Raw genomic sequence first — 21676 nt, 5'->3', positions numbered from 1 at the left:
TATCACAGGTTACAGCTACCAAGCCCATCCTTAAGGAATTAATAAATTCAACCCATTTCTGAGGACAAATCCCGTGCGCGGGGGGCGCCACGGGCAGCGGGGGCACTGCGGCCCAGCACCGGGCACCCGACGGGATACGCCTCGTCCGACCCCCGGCCTTTTCCCTCCGCGGGCACCGGCCGTGTCGGGCACAGGGTGGACAAATCCCCCACCCCGCCCGAAACCCTCCCAGCGCCCCCAAGGCGAGCGGTCGCGCCGACCGACGGTGCCCGGGGTGGCGACCGCGGCCCCTCAGTGTCCCCCGCTCCCGCCTGACGGGAGGCCGCTGAAGGCGGAGTCTGAGCTCGCGCCAGGGCCCCGCGCGCGCCCGGCCCGCGGGGACACCCTCCCCCTCCCCCGCCCATCGCCCTTCCCCCGCCCCACGCGGCCCCTCGACTGCGCGAGCGCCGGCGGTTGCCGGGGTACCCGACGTCACAGTCTGTGGAGGCGGCGATTGGCCAGGCGGAGAGCGCTTCCCCCCCGCCTCCCTGGGACCGGCCGCCAGCGGGGCCGGGCCTGTCTCCTTCCCCCTCAGTGCGGAGCCGCCGCCGGGGCGCGCGCGGCCTCAGCGGTGCCTCCCCGGCCACGTCCTCGCCGCCGCTGCCGCCGGGGCGGGGGTCATGGGCCGGCTGCGGGCCGCGCCGCGGCTCCGGCTGCCGCCGCTGCTCCTGGTGCTGCTGGCGCTGCTGGCGCCCTGCGCCCGCGCCTGGGACAGCGGCGACCTGGAGCTCTTCGACCTGGTGGAGGAGGTGCCGCGGAACTTCTACGACTTCCTGGGGGTGCAGCAGGTGAGCGAGGGACCGGGCCCCGCCGCCGGCCCTGAGGCGTGCTTGCCCCCTCCCCCGCCCCGGTCCCTGCCCGCGGGCACGGGCCTCCCCTGTCACCGCCGTCCCTGCCTCCGCCGAACATGGCTGGCTGGCTGGCTCCCCGCTTCCCTGCCCCCCCCCCCCCCCCCCGCCCCGCGCTGCCGCCGCCCGGCTGCTCCCCGCGGCACACGGGCGCCGGGCACGCCGCCGGCATCTTGCCTTCTGGCCTGGCGCTGTCATCCGCCGCCGGCCCTGGCACACCTGCCGCTGCCCCGCTCTGCCGCCGCGGAGACCGGGCCCACCCCGCTCTGCCCCTGCTGCCGAGACTCTGGGCAAAGCTCCTGTCCCTTCCCCAGCCTCCTTCTGCAGGGGTTCTGCTCTCCTTCAACCGCTGTTGGTTTTTTTTTTTTTTTTTTGTCCTTCTGGCCCCACCATAAATCAACCCTCCCTCTCCCACTGTACCTTTGTGTGTTCCTGCTGCCTGTTGCTCTTCTGGATATGTCCCTTTTTGTGCAAATGCATCTACAGCTAGAAACTCATGAGCTTCTCGCATTTCCCATACATATCCTGGGTATGGCTGTTGCTCATCTTTCCCTCATTCTGCATAGCTGCTGGTTCCTTATCATCCTGAGACTCTGCATTGCCATGTGTTGCAGCTCCTGTTTTCTCTCACGCGTGCCATGTAGTAGACTGTGACCCCTTGCCATGGTAATGGCTTGTAGATTGATATATTTGTTTACTTTCCATGTATCTTGGTTATTGTGTGTGGTTTTCACCTCTGATTGCTAGCCAACACTTAAGATTATTTTAAAGTGTTTATTATGCACTTTCGGTTACTTTTCATGCACATGTAGTGAAGCCAGGAACTCCCAAACACTTTTATCCCGTGTTTCTTGGGTATGTTTTAGATGTGGTGTTGGGTTTGCTGCCACTTGGCATCTTCAACTTGTATCACTCATCCTGGCTCCGACTTGATGGCCTTCCTCACCTCTAGATGCTCTGCTGCGCGTGTATGAGATCTCGCTTGATCTCTCTTCATGCATCTCAGCAATCTTCTTTTTATCTTTCTTCCAGTCGTTATTCCTCTCCTCAATAAGTAAATATGGAATTCTTTATAATCGGTTACTTCATCCAGAGTCCCCAAAAAACATTTTCTTTTTTGCTTCTCTCCTAGCACCTTTACATTCTGGTGAGTGATCCTGCTATTCCAATGGCTTTCATGACATCCTTAAAGTTTATTCTGATATAGTTGTAGTTTTTGAGAATAACAGCTGTATTTTCAGGTGCATTTCATTAGGGCCATGGTTACAAAGAGAGGGAAGGTGTCTGCAATATGTAAGCATCCTGTTTTGGAAACTACTGGCTGTGGTTGTTAATGATAGTTGGGGGGGTAGAGTTGAGTCAGTTTTATCACTTTCTTTAGTGTCTGGTGTTAAATGCTATGGAATACCATCATATATACAACATGGCAAACACTGCTACCCAAGTTTCGCTTTCATGAGCCTAAAATCTAGGTTTTAATTCTTCAAAGGCAAGTTTAGTGGTAGATTATGCAGGGATACAAGATTTTGTTTGTTTCAATTAGTGATGTTCAGATCTGGTATGCAACTCTGTTAATATCTTTCACGATCCTTTTTTCTAGGGCTGAATCTGTACTTTGCATAATAAGCTTAGCAAAATATAACGTTACTTTTGGCGATCAAATATTCTGCTAGTTCACACTTCTACTCTAGTTCTAATCTTAATGGAGAACTTGAAACACTTGTAATGTGTGAGCAGGGAGAAAGTTGGTGGAAGTGCAACACAAGCGAAATGAAGTTTTGTTAGTTACAAGTATATGCTAATCACTCATAATAGCATTATAGCCATGATTTGAAGTGTAAATAGCATTAGATGCTTTGCATGTGCAGCAAAGTATACCTGTGAGTACAGTAATAGAGTATACAATGTTGAAGTTGAGCTTCAACAGAAATTCGTAAGTGTTGGGAGATGCTGTATAGGTTTACAGGTTCTCTCACGCTGTATCCTTTGTTCCTGCTGCTTGCTTTTCCAGCTTTGACCTATACCTGAAGCTTCAAACAAGATACTGAGGCAGGGTTCTGACTGGCAGTGACTCAGTTGGTAGCTGCAGCTGTTTTAAGTTACCGTATGAGAAGGGTAGCCTGTCTTTAACGGGGTCAAGGGAAGTTCACAAATCTCAGGTGTGCTGTCTCCTACCTTGGATGTCTTAACACAAAGCTGCCTTTTACCATTACATCTCTATGTCCTGTTTGCACGTTTCTTCAGGTTTTCTGCTATTTTTTTAAAACTACGGTTTAATGGAGCTTACTGGTTATTTTGTATGTCACTATTGTTTTAGTTGTGATGCCTTTGACTGGAATGCTGTCATTAACTTTTTGTAGTTCTGGTGTTAGTGGTTTTATTCTCTGTGCTCAGGTGTTTTTCTTGGCATTTTAGCACAAGATGGACAAAGTGTGTGTAACAGCAGCCTTTGTGGCCATGCCTTTGACTGTTTCATAATCTTTTGTTCATCAAAGCTTACTTTGCCCTCCTCTTCCCCTGCCTTGTATTCCTCTTGGTGTTGATTGCCTTGTGTTATGTTGTGATAATCCCTTCATCCTGCATGTGCTTCTGGGAGAGGGAGTTCCTCTCCCTTGTGCAGGATGCAACTGCTGCATCTGAGATACGGATCCTCAACCATGTTTGTTAACAGTAGTATATGAGGGCTGCCAGATTTTTTCTAAACATGTCATCTTGTGTTTTGAAAACTATATAGGGAATGACTCCAATGCTTCCTTAAGGCATTAAAGCAGCTTAAGTTTTGATGGGAGAATTGTGGTACTTACTGGCTGCTTGTTGAACCTCATATGCAATGTCAGAAACTGATGTTTACCTCAACTGACAAGGTGCAGAAGGCATTGTGGGAACTCCTATAGCTCTCTAGCATGCTTTGATGAAGCCTCTGGCTGCTGGATTTTTCCCTGGGATTGGAGAGAAATGATGATTTTATTTTTTTTTTTTTTTTACTTTTTGTTGCTAGTCTATGCTTGTGGGAGGAAGGGTTTTGGGTCTTGTCTTTTTGAGGGCCTTGAGGAAGCCTCCTGGTGTTGCCAGGTAACTGTCACCCAGCACTGGCAGGGTGTTAGGTTTGAAGCTGCTGCAGTGTTTTCCAAGATTGGCGACACAGAGAGAGGATGGTCTAATGGAAGCAATTTTTGTTATGAATGTGGAATGACATAGGAAGAGTAAGATCATGACTGACTTGGCTGTTAGAATAACCGTCCTTAGTGCTCGACTTCAAGGAGGGGTTGGCTGAGAAATCCTCAAACGCTCACAGAATAGTTGAGGTTGGAAGGGACCTCTGGAGGTCATTTTGTCCAACCTCAAAGCGTTAGGGTTGAGCACCTAGATTATGAAGTATCTGATATCTATACAAGGACACAATCTACCTATTTGTTAATCTGTCAAATCTAATGGTTACATAGCATATATAAGAAGTTTTGCATTGTTATGTTGTTACTATTGCTGTTCTGAACAATTTAGGAATTGCTCTACGATCCTGTTTCTTTGGTTGTTCTTAAATTGATGATGTGATTAACTTGAATGGCTCATCTAAAACTGTTCTGAAGAAGTTTGACCTAGCAGAATGGGGGAATAAAATAACCTTTGGCTTGAGAAAAAATTAGTTTTCCGTGTCCTCCAAGTGGTCACTGAAGTCGTGTCCAAATGAAGAAAACAGAATCACAAACTCTTGACAGATCAGGTGTCATAATCGTTTCAGTAATCACTTCACTGTAGCCAGTTTCAAACTGACAAGGGGATCAGGACCAAAGAGTATTCATCTAAAAACTCAGATGAAGCAGCAGAATTAAACTAGAGACTGTGCAGACTCAGTAATAGAATTGCTCTCTTACCTGGGAATGAGAACATGCAAATGTAATGTCAACTTTTTTGAGAAATTCCAGGAAGATCTGGGGAGCTACAAGCCTATATGGTGGACAAACAAACTGATCAAGTTAATTTTATTGTCTTTCAGCTTTCAGTAGCTGATACCTGCATAAACGTGATACACTCTGGATGAATCAGCTCGGCATCAGCTGAACTTGTGGATCTACTTGCCAAAATATGTTTTTGATTACAGCTATGTATATGGCTACAAGGGAATTACCTGCTCCTCTACTCTTCTTGGTTTCCAGTAAGGAAGGCACTATAGGCCTCCGAATGTCTTTTGAAACTTTGTGATATGATTCTTGGAGACAAAGTATCTGATCAATAATTTTTTAGGAAATGTTTGGTTGTGAAAACGTGTGAAAATGCATGAGCTGTGTTGCTAGAATTGGCCTGTACAGAGCAGGACGTTATGTATCAGTTAGGACCAAGGAATTTCTGAATAAGGCTTTTACTTCTACTTGTAATCAGATAAGGGAACAGGTTTGTATTGGAAGTTCCGCTGGGCCAGTGCAGTGTATGAAAGCAAACACAGAAAGTTTTTCCAAGCTCCTTTTGAAGGTAGTAGAAGAGGCCCTGGGAGCTCAAGTTCCTGAGGGGGAGAGTTAACAAATGTGTGGGACTTGCTGGCCAACACTGTGGATAAATATATAACCCCTGAAAAATGTTGAAAGTGCTATTTTCTTCAGTATTGGCTTATGCTTTCCTTGTGGCACGTGAGATTTATTTTGAACCAGGCTCTAATCCATTCATGTGGTTTTACTGTAGAGAACTAAGAGCATTGTATCCACGTCATTACTAGATGATGGGTTTGCTAAATTTGTGCTGCAGCACAAAATCAGAACTGCACGTACAGAACCTGATTGTGGTCCTGCAGCCTGTGAGACACTGATATTTTAGCAACTGCAAGAAAGTGCAAGACGTGAAAGCCAAGGACTTGGATTTCTTTGGCTGCAGGAAGCCACAACCCCTCTAGATGAGCTGGATGTATTGGGCTAATAGGGTCCTTTCAAAAATGCTGCAACAGAGGAGCTGTGTGTACCCTGGCAAGTAGCAGGGTCTGATGGGTTTATGTCTGTAGAACGGAACGCTTGGTGCTGAGGAATTGGTGTCCATACTGTTTGCATTTCAGGGATTTTTTTTTTTTTAACTAATTCCAGGCTGGCTGTATGGACTCAATACCCGTTTGTGTTGAAGTGTGCTGTTTGCGCTCCTGGTTTTACATCTTACAGTTCATTTCTGTCTAAAAGGAATTTGGTTCATCCACTCCAGGACTGCTTCACAATACACAGTCAGTGGGTACAATAACGGAGTTTGCTTTACATGTTAACTCCTCATCTGTGCTAAAAAATTGAGTAGATGCACCTTTAAGACTGTAGCTTATAGTAAATGGCTGATGCTGGATTTTACCTCTTGGCATTGCCCTGTAAGAAACTCACCAGGAATGAATGAGAAGACAAATCGTGGCTTTTTTATGGTATTACGAGGCATTATGGGAGACTGAAGAAAATTCTCAGTAATAGGTTTTTGCGTAGTCTGTTTCAGACTGCCATTCTTTCTGAAAAACAATCTCTGAAACTGGCAGCATTATATGGTCTGGCATTGCTGTAGTCCTGGCTTTGAAAGGCTCACTGTCCAGAAAAAAAAAAATCTAGATAAAACTATTTTTGCTTTAGAACTTTGTGGGAACTTTGAGTACACAGAGTGGTTCCCTTAAGTTCGAAGAAGAGGCGTCTGAGGGAGATCTGTATCTATTCAAGGAATGCTCTCAAGTCCTCAGCAAGAACAGCCTATGTGTCTTCTCTCTCCCCTGGTGGGCAAGGTGCATGTAAGGAGGAGAAAGATGGGAAAATAAAGAGGGGATAGACCAGAAACTGAGCAGTTTGTTTCTTCTTCCCAGTTACAACCTGGATCGCACTCCAAAGACTGACTTCGGTTGCTCTTCTAACACTTAGGCTGTTCTTCTCCCTGCTGCTGTTTAAGGTTAACATATGTGGGTGGAGAGTGCATCATCTGCAAATGTTTTAGAGAAAATCTAGGTTGGTAATACTGCTTCAGTCTTCCAAGCTTTGGAAGTATTTGGTCTGGTGAGATCAAGCTTCACACATGTGCAGTTATGACATCACTTTTTTCAGATGATTCTGTCAAAACTATGGGCTGTAGGCTTTTCTTGCTTTGTTTTGTAAGATTATTTTGTCTTTGCATGGCAAATAGGATATTCCCTGTGACCTTTGAAAGTTTTGTGCTGCGAAGTAACGTGGAGCCATGTAGCAGCTTGGTGTCTCGGTTGCTTGTGTTTAAGCAAAGTTGCTGGGCTAGTGATTAAGCATCATGACTAATGGTCTAAGCCTGTTTCAAGATTGTTTTCTACTTCCTGTTCAAAATACATATTAAGCAGGTCTGGTGATTTTGGAAGGCATTAGATTTTAATGCACTGCCAGTCACAACATCAGAGTTCTCACTTGGAAAGATGAAATATAGTTCAACTTTCTTGCTCCAAACTGTCAAAAATAATTAACTTCTGTAACACACAACGAGGTGATAGTAGCAGCAGACCTTTATTTGGACAGTGACAGATCTTAGTAATTCCTGTATATATCTTTTAAGTGATGTATGAGTGAGAGGTTCTTCAAAACTTTTTTTTTTTAACTTTAAAAATTGGCTCCTGTTATGTTAGTTACAGCCAAAAGAGTCCCCCAAAGTCCCTGAATATACTGTCAACATTGAGGCAGTAATAGACTCTGTTGTACTAATTCAAACGAAAGTAGCATTAGAAAATTTGGATTTGTTTCTAGTGGCTGTAGCTATAATTTTAGTTCATTCTATAAAAGCAATTGTGTGCTTTTTCTCAGTATGTTATTGAGACATAATTCTGTGAACCTTCATGGTTTTAAACTTCATATTTGAGTCTATTACTTATAAGTTATACATGGAAGTGAGATTTCCAGCAGTTCTGGAAACTCTGCTTTTTGTAAAAAGAAAAAAAAAGTAAATTATTAAAATTGTGTGAATTCATTGTTGAGATTATTCACTTGGATCCTATAGAACAAAGTTGTTCTGAACGACAGAGTAGTTTAATTGCTCATAAGAGTCACCATAGAGAAGCATTTATGATAACTGCTCAGATTTTTAACTGAGGATGGTGCAGAATATGGGGTTTTGTGTGTGTTTTGCCTTTTTTTTTTTTTAGCAGTGTTGAACTTCCAGGTGAGTTGCTGATAGGTAATGTGATCCATTCTGTAAGTGCCCTGCCACGTATACTGTATGCATAACATTCCCTGATGGTTTTTGTTCACAGTTGCTGCATTTAAAAATGATCAAGACACCTAGACTTGTAAAACTTGTATTTTCCATAAAAATGGGTTTTCTGTGTTGTTTCCTATTAAATTTCTGCTTGGATGTTGTCCAAGGAAATCCAGGTGGTTTTTTGCTTTCATTGTTGCTCCATTCTAAAAGACACAAAAGCATTTCAGAATCTTTCAGAATCTTTCAGAAGTTTTAAAGAAGACATTTACTGTTAACTTTCCCTGACAGTTCATTCATATAATACTTTCTTGATTTCTTTCAGATTATATTTTTCTTCTTTCTTGCTTTGTAGACGGACATGTAACAATAGGAAACTACTATGTTTGGGAACCCAAGGGAACTAACAAAGTGCTGTGAATAGGATTAAACAAGGAGTCTTGAGTGGGTTTTTTTGTTGTGGGTTTCTTTTTTTTTTTTTTACTCTCTGCAGCAGCATTAATATTTCAGCTCTTCCTCCCTCTACTTCCCACTTCACTAACCCTTTAAGGATATATCCATAATAACTTGATCTTCAAATTGCAGAAATAAAAAGTGGGCTATTTTTTTTTCCCTAGAATTTCTGTCTTTGACCTGTAATTCATTGAAGGGAGTGACCAATTTCTTGGTGAGGAATGGTAGGTAACCTGTGCTGGTGGCCTCTGGTGCTTACACGAGGCTGCATGTTTTATGCTTGTTTCAAAGTCATCTCCTTTGTTGAAGTTCTCCTGTGTGTGCCTGTGTTGGTATCTAAACCAGCCATGTAATTAATCCAACATTACAGTTTTGTAAGTGACTTCCAGTGGGCTTTTTACTGCTTGACTGCTCTGGATTGTGGTCATCGTGTTTGCCTGTAAAGTTGTGTAAAGAAAAAATCTTAGAGGCAGCCTTCATTTCATTCTGTTGAATGACAAACCTTTTATGCTTCATCTAGAGTTATTTTACCATTAAGATTAACATGGTTTTCTAATCAGATTATCTAGATAAAACTATAGGTTTAAGGGGAGATACCTGGAGGTATCTGTGGTGCTGTTTTAACTGTAAGTACTTGGTAAAATTTAAAAAATAAAATGAAAGTTCATCATATAAAATGTTCCATAGTTGGGTTGGTGCTCCTTGTGGTCTCACCAGAGCCAGTAACAAAGAGCCTGTGGTGCTGTTGCACAGCTGAGCCAGCGAGGAGGAGAGTATAAACAATAACAAAGGGGTTTTCGTCTATAAGAATAGGTCTGATATTAAAATGAATAAAAGGAGGAAATTAATGTATATCTGAAATGTTTTGGTTTTCCACAGCATCCTAGTGGGCTAACGAAATTCATGCGGTATATGAAAACCTGCAGTTTTGCTTTTGATTTGCTAGTTAATGTTCATGCTTTTGCTTAGCTGTATGCTGTGCTTGTTAATAGTTTGCTTTTCTCATTTTTGGGGTTCCTAAACCCAAAAAGTTTAGTTTGGGTTTGTGGGGTTTTTGTTGTTGTGTTTTTTTTTTTTTTTTTTTTTCCCCCTGCAGGCTGAAATTGTTATTTTTCCCTAAATTATAAGGAGATCTGGGGTTTCTGGGTTTCTTTTGCTTCTTGTTTGGATGTTATTAGCTCTGTATAAAAGTGATTTGTAAACAATATTATGTATGTGACAATGTGTTGTACATGTGGTGTATGTTACAGTTAGGCAAGTAATAACAATAGTTTGAATGTAACACTTTAAAGCAGGGTTATGTATTACTGGGCTCTCATTTGATGGATTACTTAAGTACAAATTTCTTTAATGGCCTGGCTCGCAGGCCTTACAAACTGTTCTTGATGTCAAACAAATGAGCCATGGAATGACGAAAAGAAAATTCATAAGCAGCCCCTCATCTCTGCTAGATCAGAAATTCTTCCTTCTCAGCGTTAATCTGGAGAGTTTGCGGAGAAAACCAGAAGATGCATAGGAGCTGTTGAATTAGAGTCACTCTGCGATCTTTCTCTGACTAAAGAGGGAAGGAAGAACGAGGGGAGTCTTGCTTTTAGACACGGGCTGTAATTCTGAAATGCTGCTGTCTCCAACACTGTAAAGTTCTGCTTCTTGAAGGAAGCATTCAGTGCTGAGGATGGCATGAGAAAGCTGTGTAGTAGCCTTACTGCACTGATTTGGGGTGAACAGCTTCTCCTTTAAGGGGCAATAATTGTTTTTGCCAACCCCTAAAAATATTGTGAGTAATTCTGTAGTCTGATTGATCCATGTTTTATTAAACTTCAAACTGATTTAGACTAGCTTTTATATTTAATAATCACCATTTCATAGTCAGTGATTCCTACAGTGTTCTTTTATGGGATATAAATGCTGTGATGAGCGAGTGGAAGAGCTGTATGCCATGTAATTTTGTGAGTTTAAAATGATATTAGTAATTGCTTTACTGGGCATTGTGTCTAACAGCGGCTTCTACAATGTTACAGTAGAAAAAAAGAAAGTCTGTAAAATTTCATCCTATATGGAAGTCCCTTCCCATTTCCTATTGGAAATTATTTAAAATCTTATTCAATGGAAAGGAAATCTTATTAAATTATTTCAGTTGATTAAAAATTTGAAATAAACTTGTTTTCTAACCTGAGTCTACCTATCTGTTGAATAGAAAAGTATTTCTTCTGTCAATTTGTAACCTGTGTGGTTTGTAGTTTCTGTTCTATTTAATATTTTCCTCTTTCTGCTCCAGTAGCTTTCCAATGCTACAAGCTAACCCAGCAACATTGAAAACAAAATAGTGAATTCAAATGTTGGACTGTATCTGTTGAGAACAGTATTTCAACAGTTGAAACACAGATTGAGGGTACCAGCCAGTCAGTTGTCTCTTGCAACTTAAAATGGTGAAAGAACAAACCTCTTGTGTACGTAAGTTACGTACTGTATTTAAAAATTAGGTATAATGGACTTAGATTCACACATTGATGTTCATTTACATAGTACAGAGTTCCCATGCTGGAGTGCACCAGTATTCCATTTAGTAAATGTTTTTGGTGTTTGTGTTTTCTGGTTGAGTAATACTAGGTGCTTAACCACAAAGCTGCGGTAATTTGGGGGCAGGAGGAGGAATCCAACCCTCTGCTGGACAGAGAAACTAACCTGTCAATGAGTTACTTGCTGATTTCCTCAATCATGATGACTTATGCCTTTCACACACTTCTACTTACCTTTCTTGTCTATAAATCACATCCATTTGTAGGTACCTTATTTTTCTGGTGGAGGTGTAGACCACTGATTAGTGAACTTAGATTTAAGGACAATAGCTGAAGTAGGTCAGTAGCTTACTGGTTTCCAGGGCCCTGTGATTCATTGGTTGAAAACCACTATCTATGTGTAGTTAGATATTCTTTTGATTGTTCTCTGTGCAGTTAGGTATCTCCAGTGACCAAAAGAATATCTACTTCTGTTTTCCTTTTTAACTTGTTACCTTTTCCTTAATGGTGTCATGCAGTATGGCTTTTGAAAAGGGTTTATTTTTTGGATAAACTTGTATCAGTTAAGAAATAATGTGATTTTTTTTTTTTTAAATATTATTTGCAGTTGAGAATATTAAAGATCCTTGCCCTGTCTTGGTTGCAAATGCTTAATAATAGTCTAGTATTGTCTCAGGCAATGGATCCTGGTGCCTGTGAGGGCCTGTTTCCATTCCCTGATCGTCTTGGTCCCCAGTCAGGGCACCCCCCATGTCATCCACAAGCTCCTTGGATGCCTTCAGGGAGTGCTGGATGCTGTCAATGAGCTCTGGCTGTTTTCCACCCTGGTTTTGTATTATGTATATACTTCTGTATAATCCTCGCACTTCTTTCTTAAATAAAAATAATAAAGCCAGTTGCAGCAGATGGTGTTACGTGCGAACCCAGCCATGTTAGGCAGTCCATTTGTTCCCTGTACCTCTTGGCTTCCACAATTTCTGATCAGTAATGTTAAAAGGTGCATTCCTGGTGGTGCCTTTCAGTCAGCTGGTGCTGACTGAACCCGCTCCCAACCCACTGCAGTGGTTTGGAGAACTGTCGGCAATGTGTCTTGGATTGCTTAATGAATTGCCAGCTCCAAGCTCTGCTCTGTGTAGTTTAGTTTAAGACGACAAGTCTTACCTACGCTTAATCTTCTCTCTCACTTTTTTTGCCAGATCACTTCCCTCTTTTTGCCAGATCACTTCATTTGGCATTCCCTCGTTAGTCTCTGGTATCTACCCAAAATGTATAGTGCCAGCTATGAACTGTGAGATTTCACTGCATGCCCTACTCTTCAGGTTGTCATTGAAAGTGCTGAATAAAGCCAGTCCCAGCACCAATCCCCCAGCAGGAGACCTTTCAGCTGCCTATTCTCTGCCCTGGAAACTGGCCATTAAACCTTGCTTTTTGTATCCTGTTCATTAATTTTCTATTTGTAAGACTCTTTCCTCCCATCCTGTGGCAACTTAGTTTCTTTGATAACCTTTGGTGTGGAACCTTGTCAAAAGCTGTTTCAAAATTGGACTGTACTCTGCTGGACCTCCTCTCTCTATCCTTACTGATGCACTGCGATGACTCCGCTGGGTTGGTGAGGCAGGGTTTCTCTTTGCAGAAGCCATGCAAGTTCTTTTCCAACAGACCACATTTATCCCTGTCTACAGTGACTTTATTTTTATAGCCCCTACTGCCTACAGTGACAAACTTTCTTATCTGTAATTCCCAGCATATCTTCTGTGGTTTTGTATTGTGTTTTGCTTCTTATTTTTAATTTTTATTTTATTTTGTTTGTGTGTGTATGGGAATCACCTGGGCAGCCTGCCAGCTCCCTGGTGGCAGTTTTGTGCAGTACCGGGTCACCTTCCTCATCTGTGGGTCTGCAGCTTTGTATATAAATTTCATTCAGCAATCTCAGGTGAAAGCCATGGTCCTGGTGACTTCTTAGTATCTAATTGGTCTGTTTGGAGTAATACGTCTTTCTGGTCTATTTCAAGTTGAATACCTTCTCTTGACCTGCCTACTGCAAAGAAAGCGGTGCTGTGGGAATCTCTTCAACATCTCCAACAGGGAAGACTCATTAAATAAATTAGGAAATTGCACAGCTGTAGCTTTATTCCTAAATGAAACTTTTCACAGTTTCATCATCAAGTAGCCTGTAGCTAGCATCCTGGGTTTGATTATATTTAAAGAAAGAAAAGGATTTTGAAAATCAGATAAATTGCCACTCTAATTTGCTTGGACAAATGCACAAATCTGTATTAATAAGTTAGAAGTAGTCAACATGGTTTTTTAGGTATACATTCCACAAATTCTACTGAAACTGGCACAAAATCCATTGATCATTAGATGGAAGAATAGCTGCTGTTACATGGTTTCCTGTTCTACTAACTGCTACGCATGTATGATTAAGCACATTTTCCTAGGAGCTCAGGCCTTTAACAGAGGTTTCCAGAAGGAGCTCAGGAATATATCATCTGCTTCTGGTCACTAGCATTAACTCTGCAATACCTCAGTCTTGGACAATAGCTCTCTTTTCAGAAGGTAAAATGGAAGGCTTGGGTTTGTATGACTACTTAAGCTAAGACTTAGGCAGAGTTGGTTTGTGTTTTCGGTACAAAACATTTGTTTGCATTCATTTTGTAGTATTTGAAGCCTAGAAAATAAATTGGGATGCTATTTTGGTTTAAAAAGTGCTTTTGCATAGATTGCCATTTTGCATTGCAGAATGTCAGCTTCTCTTGTAAATATATTTGTGAAAATAAACACTGCTTAACATTGAATATGGATATCCATATTTTATTTCTAAGGTACAATTTCATTTGTCTTCTGAACTTTGAGGAAGGCAAACATAGATTTTTAGCAAAAAAATAATTTTTTTTTTTTTTAAAGAAACCTTGTCTGCTATTTAGAGAACTGTTAACAGGGGCGTAGCGTCGTCTTAAATTTCTGACCTAAAGAAAGCAGAAGGCTGTAAAATGTGAGTTTCTTCACTTCTGGAACATGTGAGATGCATTGCCAGAGCTTCTGTGCTCTTTTCTAACAGATTAACTCGAAGACACTGTCATTGAATTAACGGTATCCCATTATTATCAGGGTATTGGTTATCCTGTCTGCTGTCATGAGATATGAGAGCCTTACATGACAGCTGGTTAGACGTGACCAGATTGATACTATGGCCCGGAAAGACCGTACTGGACTAGGCTGGTTTCTGGAATTGATTTCTCAGTCAAGATAGAATTGTATCTTGATCAGGTATTCAATATTTTGCAGTCCACCTAAGACAAATATACAGAGTATTTTCCATTCCAGTTGCAACAGTAGAACTTGTTCTTAGCATAAAATCGGACACTTCCCCCCACCCCGAGTTGCACAAGGGTTACTTGTGGAGTCCCAGACTGTTTGGCTGCAAGCCTTTAAGAAGAACATACATTGCAGTCATTTCCATATTTCCATTCTTCACCTGAGTAGCAGATTCACAGGACAATTTAGTAAGATAATTATTTTGGTTATTCTTAAGGGGTAGATTGCTCAAGCACAGATGCCTTTTGGACTCTCCACTGGCAGGGGGTGGGTGGATAAAAAAATGATCCACACAGAAAAAAAGCTGCTACCCCCCAAAAAAAATTCTATTAATGGGTTTAGGCATGAAGGTAAGAATGCCTAAATGGGTGGTATCTGGTATAACTTCGCAAAGCTGGAAAATAATTTTTACACTCTCATGGTAAAAACTTGGCCTTTTGTCCAGTTATATAATGAAACCAGTATGCCATTTACGGATGAGATGGTATAAGTCCTGAAGTGGTGGTCAAAAGAAAAAGGAAAGACTCCCTGAAGGATGTTGGTCGCTCAGATACCCTAAGAATAAAACATGAAAGAAAAATAGTGTTGTGAAATGTGGGAATGAATTTATTTCTCACTTCACCCCCCGATATTTACTGGTTTTTTTGTGTGACTAAATTAATATAAAAGCTGCTAATTTCTGTGCTATGCTAAGAGTATTTGAGATAATTGTTCAGTCTAGAAAATGCTATTCTGACTCTCAGCCCAATGCTTATGCTCTGGCATCTATTGAACGTCAGTAGTAACAGATTCATACACACCTAGAAAACAGGACTCATTTTCACAAGGATCTGTCTTGTAATGACTTGGTTAAGGAAAAACATCATCGCAAGAGGTGAAAAAATAGTCTGTATGAGTTCTACTAGTGTGAAATCCATCATGTAGTCAAGTGAGATACAGTGTGGGATAGCACTTTGCTGAGTCCCAACACGCTGGGAAGAGGAAGGAAAGCTGGAGAATCCCATGAAGCCAACGTGTGCTTGGAATGGCACGTTACTCCAGGGAAGTTTCTTTTGGTCACTCTTGCCGATTGCCTAACAAGCTCGAGCTCTTCTGTATTAAAATTTCAAGGTAAATACTGAATTGGTGATTTTACGAAGAATTATTGCATGTGCTCTGGTATAAATGTTCTAAAATTCTGTTTTGTTTCAAGCATCAGTAATCTGGAAGATGTACTGCAGTTGTTAATGTAGCCCAAGGAAAGGAGCCAGTCTTCAAAAGAATCATTGCTGATCTTTTGATGGCATGTTAAGTTGTATCTTGCTTATTATGCGGGCCTTTGATTTCTGTTGGACTTTGGTAGTTTCATTCGAATAGACTATGACAGCCTACCTCATTTTCTGACAAAGCCGGATCCAGACAATGTTTCAGATGAGTTGATCTTTAATTTCTAGACCACAGTCTTCCTTCTAGAGTCCCAGAGATACTCCCATCTTGACAAAGGAGGGCAAAGGCAGGTTTCCTTACAGATACTACTAGAACACACCTGTGGCCCAAGAAAGGAAGCAGATGCTTGCCATAGACTTCCTGCATATTTTGTTTTAGTTGCCCTTCTTTTACCCAGAAAAGATGCAAACAAATCCTCAAAAAGAGTGGCCTATGTTGATTTTTTTTTTTTCCTCTACAGTCTCTTTGTTCCTCTCTAGATTTCATTGCAGATCTTTTTAGACCTGCCTATCAGGGCTTTATTTTCTACATTAATATTTGGCAACAGGTTTACAGTTTTCACTATCCATTAGCTCATTGGACATCATGGAGATTTTTTTTTTTTATTGCCTTTTTACCCCCAAACTAAATTCCTGTCTTCAAACTGTCAATCCTAGAATAATGACGGAGAAGGAAACAGTTACCTTAAATGGCTTCTTGTTCTTTGCTATGCCTAAAGGTTTATTTTTCACCAAGACAGCATTGTTGCTGGGACTGCACTGTTTCTCTTTAATGAGGGCTGTACATAGGGTCCCTGGTGGCCACAGCTGAGAAGTGCTGACTGTGATGCTCGAGTATTGTTCGGCCTTTGTAAATACATCTTAGGAACCTTCTGCATTGCAGTTCACAGTGATTGTCCATGCAGCCTCTGGAGGTAATAATTATTCTCTCTTCTTTGATGACCCTTTCCATGTCTTTTGTGCTAGGTCTTTTTTTTCCTGTTCTAATTTTCAGAGGCTGAAAGAGTGAACAGTCTGACAGTCCTCTCTGTCCTGCTTGAGTATATACTGCGTCTTCTGAGTTCTCTTCTTCCTTTTTTTGTCCTCTCATTAAGAACTATAATTATCAATCAGGGATACTACACAGGCATATCTGTACCTTTTAAAGCACCCTTTCTCTGGTTACTTTTTCTTATCAATGTATTTGATATATCATTTTGAGAGATCTGCAATCAGCTTGAACTACGAAACTAAGGAATTTTTTTTTTTTTTTTTTTCTCCAATGTCTTCTGTTTGTCACTCTTAATCTTGGAGGTCATTTTTAGTCTTTATTTTGTGGTTGGTTTGTTTGTTTTTAAATGTATTCCTGCTGCCATCGAATTTTACTGTGGCTTTCACTGCTCATCATAAATTCAGTCCTTTCTTTCAGCTGAGGAGCTAAAGTGGTTGTATGCACCCTGGTTAACTTACATTTCAATTACTTCAGGAACAGCCTCTTTGTCTAATCCCTATGCTTTCTGTAACTAAAATGACTGTCTAAAATTGGTTTTGGCTTTTCAGTTGGACCTCAAGATTGAATTGCCAAGCAACAGGCAGTTAGTGTTTCCGTGAGCTTAAAGCTGCATGTTATAGTCCCTCTGTATATTCCCTTTTTCATTCCTGCATTTTTTTTTTTTGAATCCTTGCATACTTTAGTTGTTGGTTTTAGTTTTTTTGTTTGTTTTTTTCCCCTTTGCTTGTTCACTGATTTCTAGGCCCTTTCTGTTCAGTATTTGGTCTCTTCTTACTCATGTTGTTTCTGAAGGTCCATTTTCACTTGCACATGTCAGTGTCAGTCCTATTCTTCCTTCCCCAGTGTTGCAGAAGAAACAATTGTCCCAAGTTTCATAATACATACTTTTATTTTTTGTAGCTTTCCCCAGCCATTCTCAAACAAGTATTTGATATGGTTTCAATTTCAGTATCTAGTTGTTAGACCAATGATTATTTTGAAGGAGGATTTTTCACAACCGTGTTTGAAAATTGCTGGTCTAGAAGCGAGGTGTCTTTGGACGAGCAGGCTGGCTTCCAGGGCCAAGCAAACACAGAAGTCAGATCTCTCAGACTGGCCTTTTCCAGATGGAAAGTTTGGCTCTCTGGCGGTTGCTTTCCCAATGGCAAAGTTTTAGCAGGCTGTTTTGTGTGAGCCTGCTTTTCAGCAAAGAACTGGCTCTGCTCAGTTAGAAGTAGGTAAGTGGCCACCCAGTACTTACACAGCACAGATTTAATCTGCGGACTGGTAGGCATGGGATTTGATAGTAACAGTTCAATAGTTCTTTCCTTACCAATGAAGTACTGATAAGGCATAAAATATCTCTGATATAGAGAATAATTTTTTTTCTGTTCGTTTTAATCTGATAACTATTCCTTTTTCCATTTTTAAATTTCTGTAACAGAAGTTGAATTCTGAATCTCCATTACATGTGCTAGTCACTGTTCTGTCTAACAGGACACCACCAAGAAGTCTTTGTTACTTTACTTTTTGCCACGGATAAAATACCCAATTGGAGTAACTGCTGAAGAGAAAGTATAGTGAAATAAGGTTGTGGAAGAGCAGATAGAAGCAGTTAATGAAATTTGACTGTATGTATGCTAGGAGGTTTATTTTAGAGGTATTCCTAGTCATGGTGAAGACCTTGTGGGATTTTTGTAATTCGAAGCATTGTATGTAGGAGTGACGGGCAGCTGTGGGAGCAGTTGTATCGTAAGTCACTCAAGGGGTTGAAATTGAAGTAATCAAGGTCTTGCAACCTGGCTCCATCCTTCTGTTACTTTATTAGTTCTTTTTCCTATTTATTTGAACTAGACAACCCCTCCCATTTATTTTTTGGTGTGTTGTGTGCCTGTTTCCCCATAGGTCACTTTTGATTGTAGAGCATTAAGACTTCTCCTGACGTAACAAATGTCCACAGTTGATTACAGCCGTGGAGCACAAAGGGAGAGACTGATGTAGCTGCATCCTTGCTGCATTAGACAGTGCCGAAGAGATGGGCTGCTCTTTCACCCTTTCTTTTGAGATACTGCCAATAGGCAACAGCAAGTCTGAGAAGACGTTTATGCTCTTCCTTCTAATTATGTTATGGTATTCCTCTTAATTGCCAGATTCAGTATTTTTGAAATGTTAAGCGTTACATATATTATTGCTTAAAAATTCTTTTATTGCGATGCCTTTTTGTTCTAAATAAAATGTTGGGGAATATGAATGTAGATTTTTATTCTGTGCAATTTGAAGTAAAAACGAACCTTACAAAAAGAGATTTGAAACCATTGATGAATTTATTGTCTGAGGTTTGTCGTGCTCTGGAGCAGCTACCCCAGAACTTGAATGAAAAGATCCCTAAAGATTTTCAGTTTTCAGTATTTATAGTTGTCTCTATACTACGCTGATCATTTAATCCAATTATTGAGTTTTTACATTTTTAAGTTCAGTTTTGGTTTCTTACCACTTGATGGCAGTGAAGGAGCTAGTGTTGCCAGGCAAAGGTTCAGGGCAAGAACCCATTATGAATAACAAAAGAGGAGGTACAAAGGAAGCCTCTGACATTTAATATTGTTCACATTTCTAGGTGATATTACATATACCACAAATGACAGTAGAGGAAGAAAAGCCTCTAGATGGAGCTTCAGTACTTCCAATGGGGGAGAGGTTTTTTTTACTCAAGTGGTTTGTTCCTATTTATAATAATTATTTCAAACAACAACTTCCCTATTTAAGAATGGAACGATACCAGACATAATCAATAAGTAGCATCAGTGCTTCTGATATTATAAGCATTCTATCCTTCCTCAAGAGCATGCAATTCCGACATTTTTCTCACACCTTCTCTTCAAATCCTACAGCCTCTCAACGTTTTTAGGAATTCTCAGATACTGTTAGAAATGTGTGATGTAGATTAAGCATAAGCGTAATTATTCAAGCTTTTTTTTTTTAAAAAAAAGATAATTGGATTTTACTGGTGGACCAAAAGGGAAAACTTGAAAAATACTGTTCAAACTGGGAGCTGCCTTGCAGTATTTACTGTTTTGCATGGTCTAGCCCCGGTGAAGAAGTGTTTGTTGTAACATTAAATATTACAATGCACGGACGTGTGTTTGAGGCACTTTATTAGCGAAGGTTCTTTTGCACTTCCTACACCCATGTACACCTCTTGCCAAGCTGGTATGGGGAAATGAACCATATAATGGCCCTGCTATAGTAATTGGCTCCACATGGGTGGACTGTAGCACACAGACAAAACCTTATTTGAAGTAATTGGTGCTTTGTGTAGGTACAAGGGTCTGTACATGCAGATTTATTTTGGATCCTGGGTCAAACCTTGGCATTAGTAAAGGTTTCAATTTCATGCAGTGTCTTTGACATGTAAGTGATTTTGAATGAGTATCAAAAACATCCATGCAGACGATAGCAAGCAACTTGATTGAACTTGTTTGTTAAAAATACACATAGCTAATATTTTGCAGTTATGTTTTTGCTTGAATACTAAAGAAAGATCTTGGCTTGTTAAGTTTTGTGAAAGTACAGCCTGTTACTAATCTTAGAAAATTTCAAAAAAGCAAATGATGTTTGCATAATTATTAAATATCTTAGTCATTAGCAGTATTTTTCTAGTTCTATAATAGGCAGTACTACATAAACTCGCAGTTAAGAATAAGTGAAAATTTACTGGAGTTATAAAATATTTACTTTGGTTTCAGACATCGTTCTTATTTTTTAAAAGTATTCTTTTTTTTTAAAAAAAAAAGCATTCAAGCGCATTATTTCTAGTATTATCTGGCATCTGTTAGCCTAATTGAGGGAGGGCTTGCTGTTGCTGGTTTAATATAATGACAGGCAGAGCATACTTCTTGGGCAAAATTCAAGTTTATCTTATCCAATAAGTATCAAATACATAATCTGTCTAGTGGTCAAAAGAAAGGGTTAGGAGACAGAGCTGAAGATAGTGTGGTATTTAGAGTGATTATTTCAGCCAGTGGAAACTCATTTGCTGGAAATGCCCTTGTGAGATTGTAGCATTTCTTCATCTATGGCATTAGTTCATTGTGTGGTATAAAAGGGCATTGAAATGAGTTTCTTGTCAATGCTGTTTTGAGTAAGATTTGTTAGAAAACAATGAAGTTTTACTTCATTATGTGATATGGGTTTGCTGCATTTATTTTAATATCAGTGGAAAATCTTCGCTACTGTGGTGCAATCAATTTTAAGAGAAGCCAGTGCAAGCTTCTTCAGCTGTTAGTATTTGATTTAAGGGAATTTGAAATTTGAAAGATACAAAGAAAATTATCACAGCATTTGGAACATGAAATCAATTTGTTTTAGGAAGTTAGTGTTAATCTTGCTCTGTTTCCTTGCCAGGCTGAACAGCATAATTGCCAAAAATCAGATACAGGAAGAATACATACATTTGTGCAAAATAAATGTTATTCTTCTAGTTGATAGTGAAAAATTTTAGCAAATATAACTTTAATAATAATCTGGTTTGGTTGGTTTTGGTTTTTTTTGCCTGAGAAGTAAACTTATCTCGCTGATGGGCAGTTTATTCATTCAGGGATTTTTGTTGTCTGACTGCATACAATTGTTAAATCTTGTGTTCAGTAAATCACTTCTTATAAAAGGGGGAAAAAAGAAAGGTTGTGGATATAATGTAACTCTTGCACTTCCTGGAAGATAACTAGTTTGTACTAAATAGTTTTCATATTAATTGGTGCAGTATTAGCAATTCCCCAGAAGCAATGTGTGATTTTTATTTCTCCTTATCTGGTTAAGAGTTGCAGATAGTATTAAAGGTCTCGATTTCTAGGTTTCATCTCCATTAAAGTCGGCAAATTTATATTGATCTTTTAAAAATCCTTTGGATTTTTTCTTTTACTGTGCTAAAACTTGGGGTCATTTTTTCCCTAAAATTGTCTCTTAGTTATATTAACTTGTATTATTAAAACTTTGAGGTTCTTTGGCATTAAAAAAAACGTTGATGGCATTTTTATTTATCCTTTACTGCTGAGCAAATCTCAAACGGTTACTTCCTGTTTGAGTTGAAGGAACAAGTGAATTCTTGGAAAAGGCATTCAGTTGCACAAATTAGCAGCCAATACATGGAGTAAATTTCCTTGAATGTTACTGGATTCACTA

General features: G+C 40.3%; 1 protein-coding gene across 1 annotated transcript in view; it reads left to right on the top strand.

Annotated features, from left to right (window-relative positions):
* Window positions 1-545: 545 nt before the first annotated feature.
* Window positions 546-21676, top strand: part of DNAJC1 (DnaJ heat shock protein family (Hsp40) member C1) — a 109090-nt gene continuing 87959 nt past the window's right edge. The window contains exon 1 of the mRNA XM_074156966.1: window positions 546-827. Coding sequence (XP_074013067.1) covers window positions 660-827 — 168 coding nt within the window. The 5' untranslated portion in view covers window positions 546-659. The remainder of the gene's footprint in view (window positions 828-21676) is intronic.

This window comes from Numenius arquata, chromosome 12 (genome assembly GCF_964106895.1).
Source record: "Numenius arquata chromosome 12, bNumArq3.hap1.1, whole genome shotgun sequence".
Classification (NCBI taxonomy): Eukaryota; Metazoa; Chordata; class Aves; order Charadriiformes; family Scolopacidae; genus Numenius; species Numenius arquata.
The sequence above is the reverse complement of the archived record's forward strand: the minus strand, read 5'-3'. Positions and strand labels throughout refer to the sequence as shown.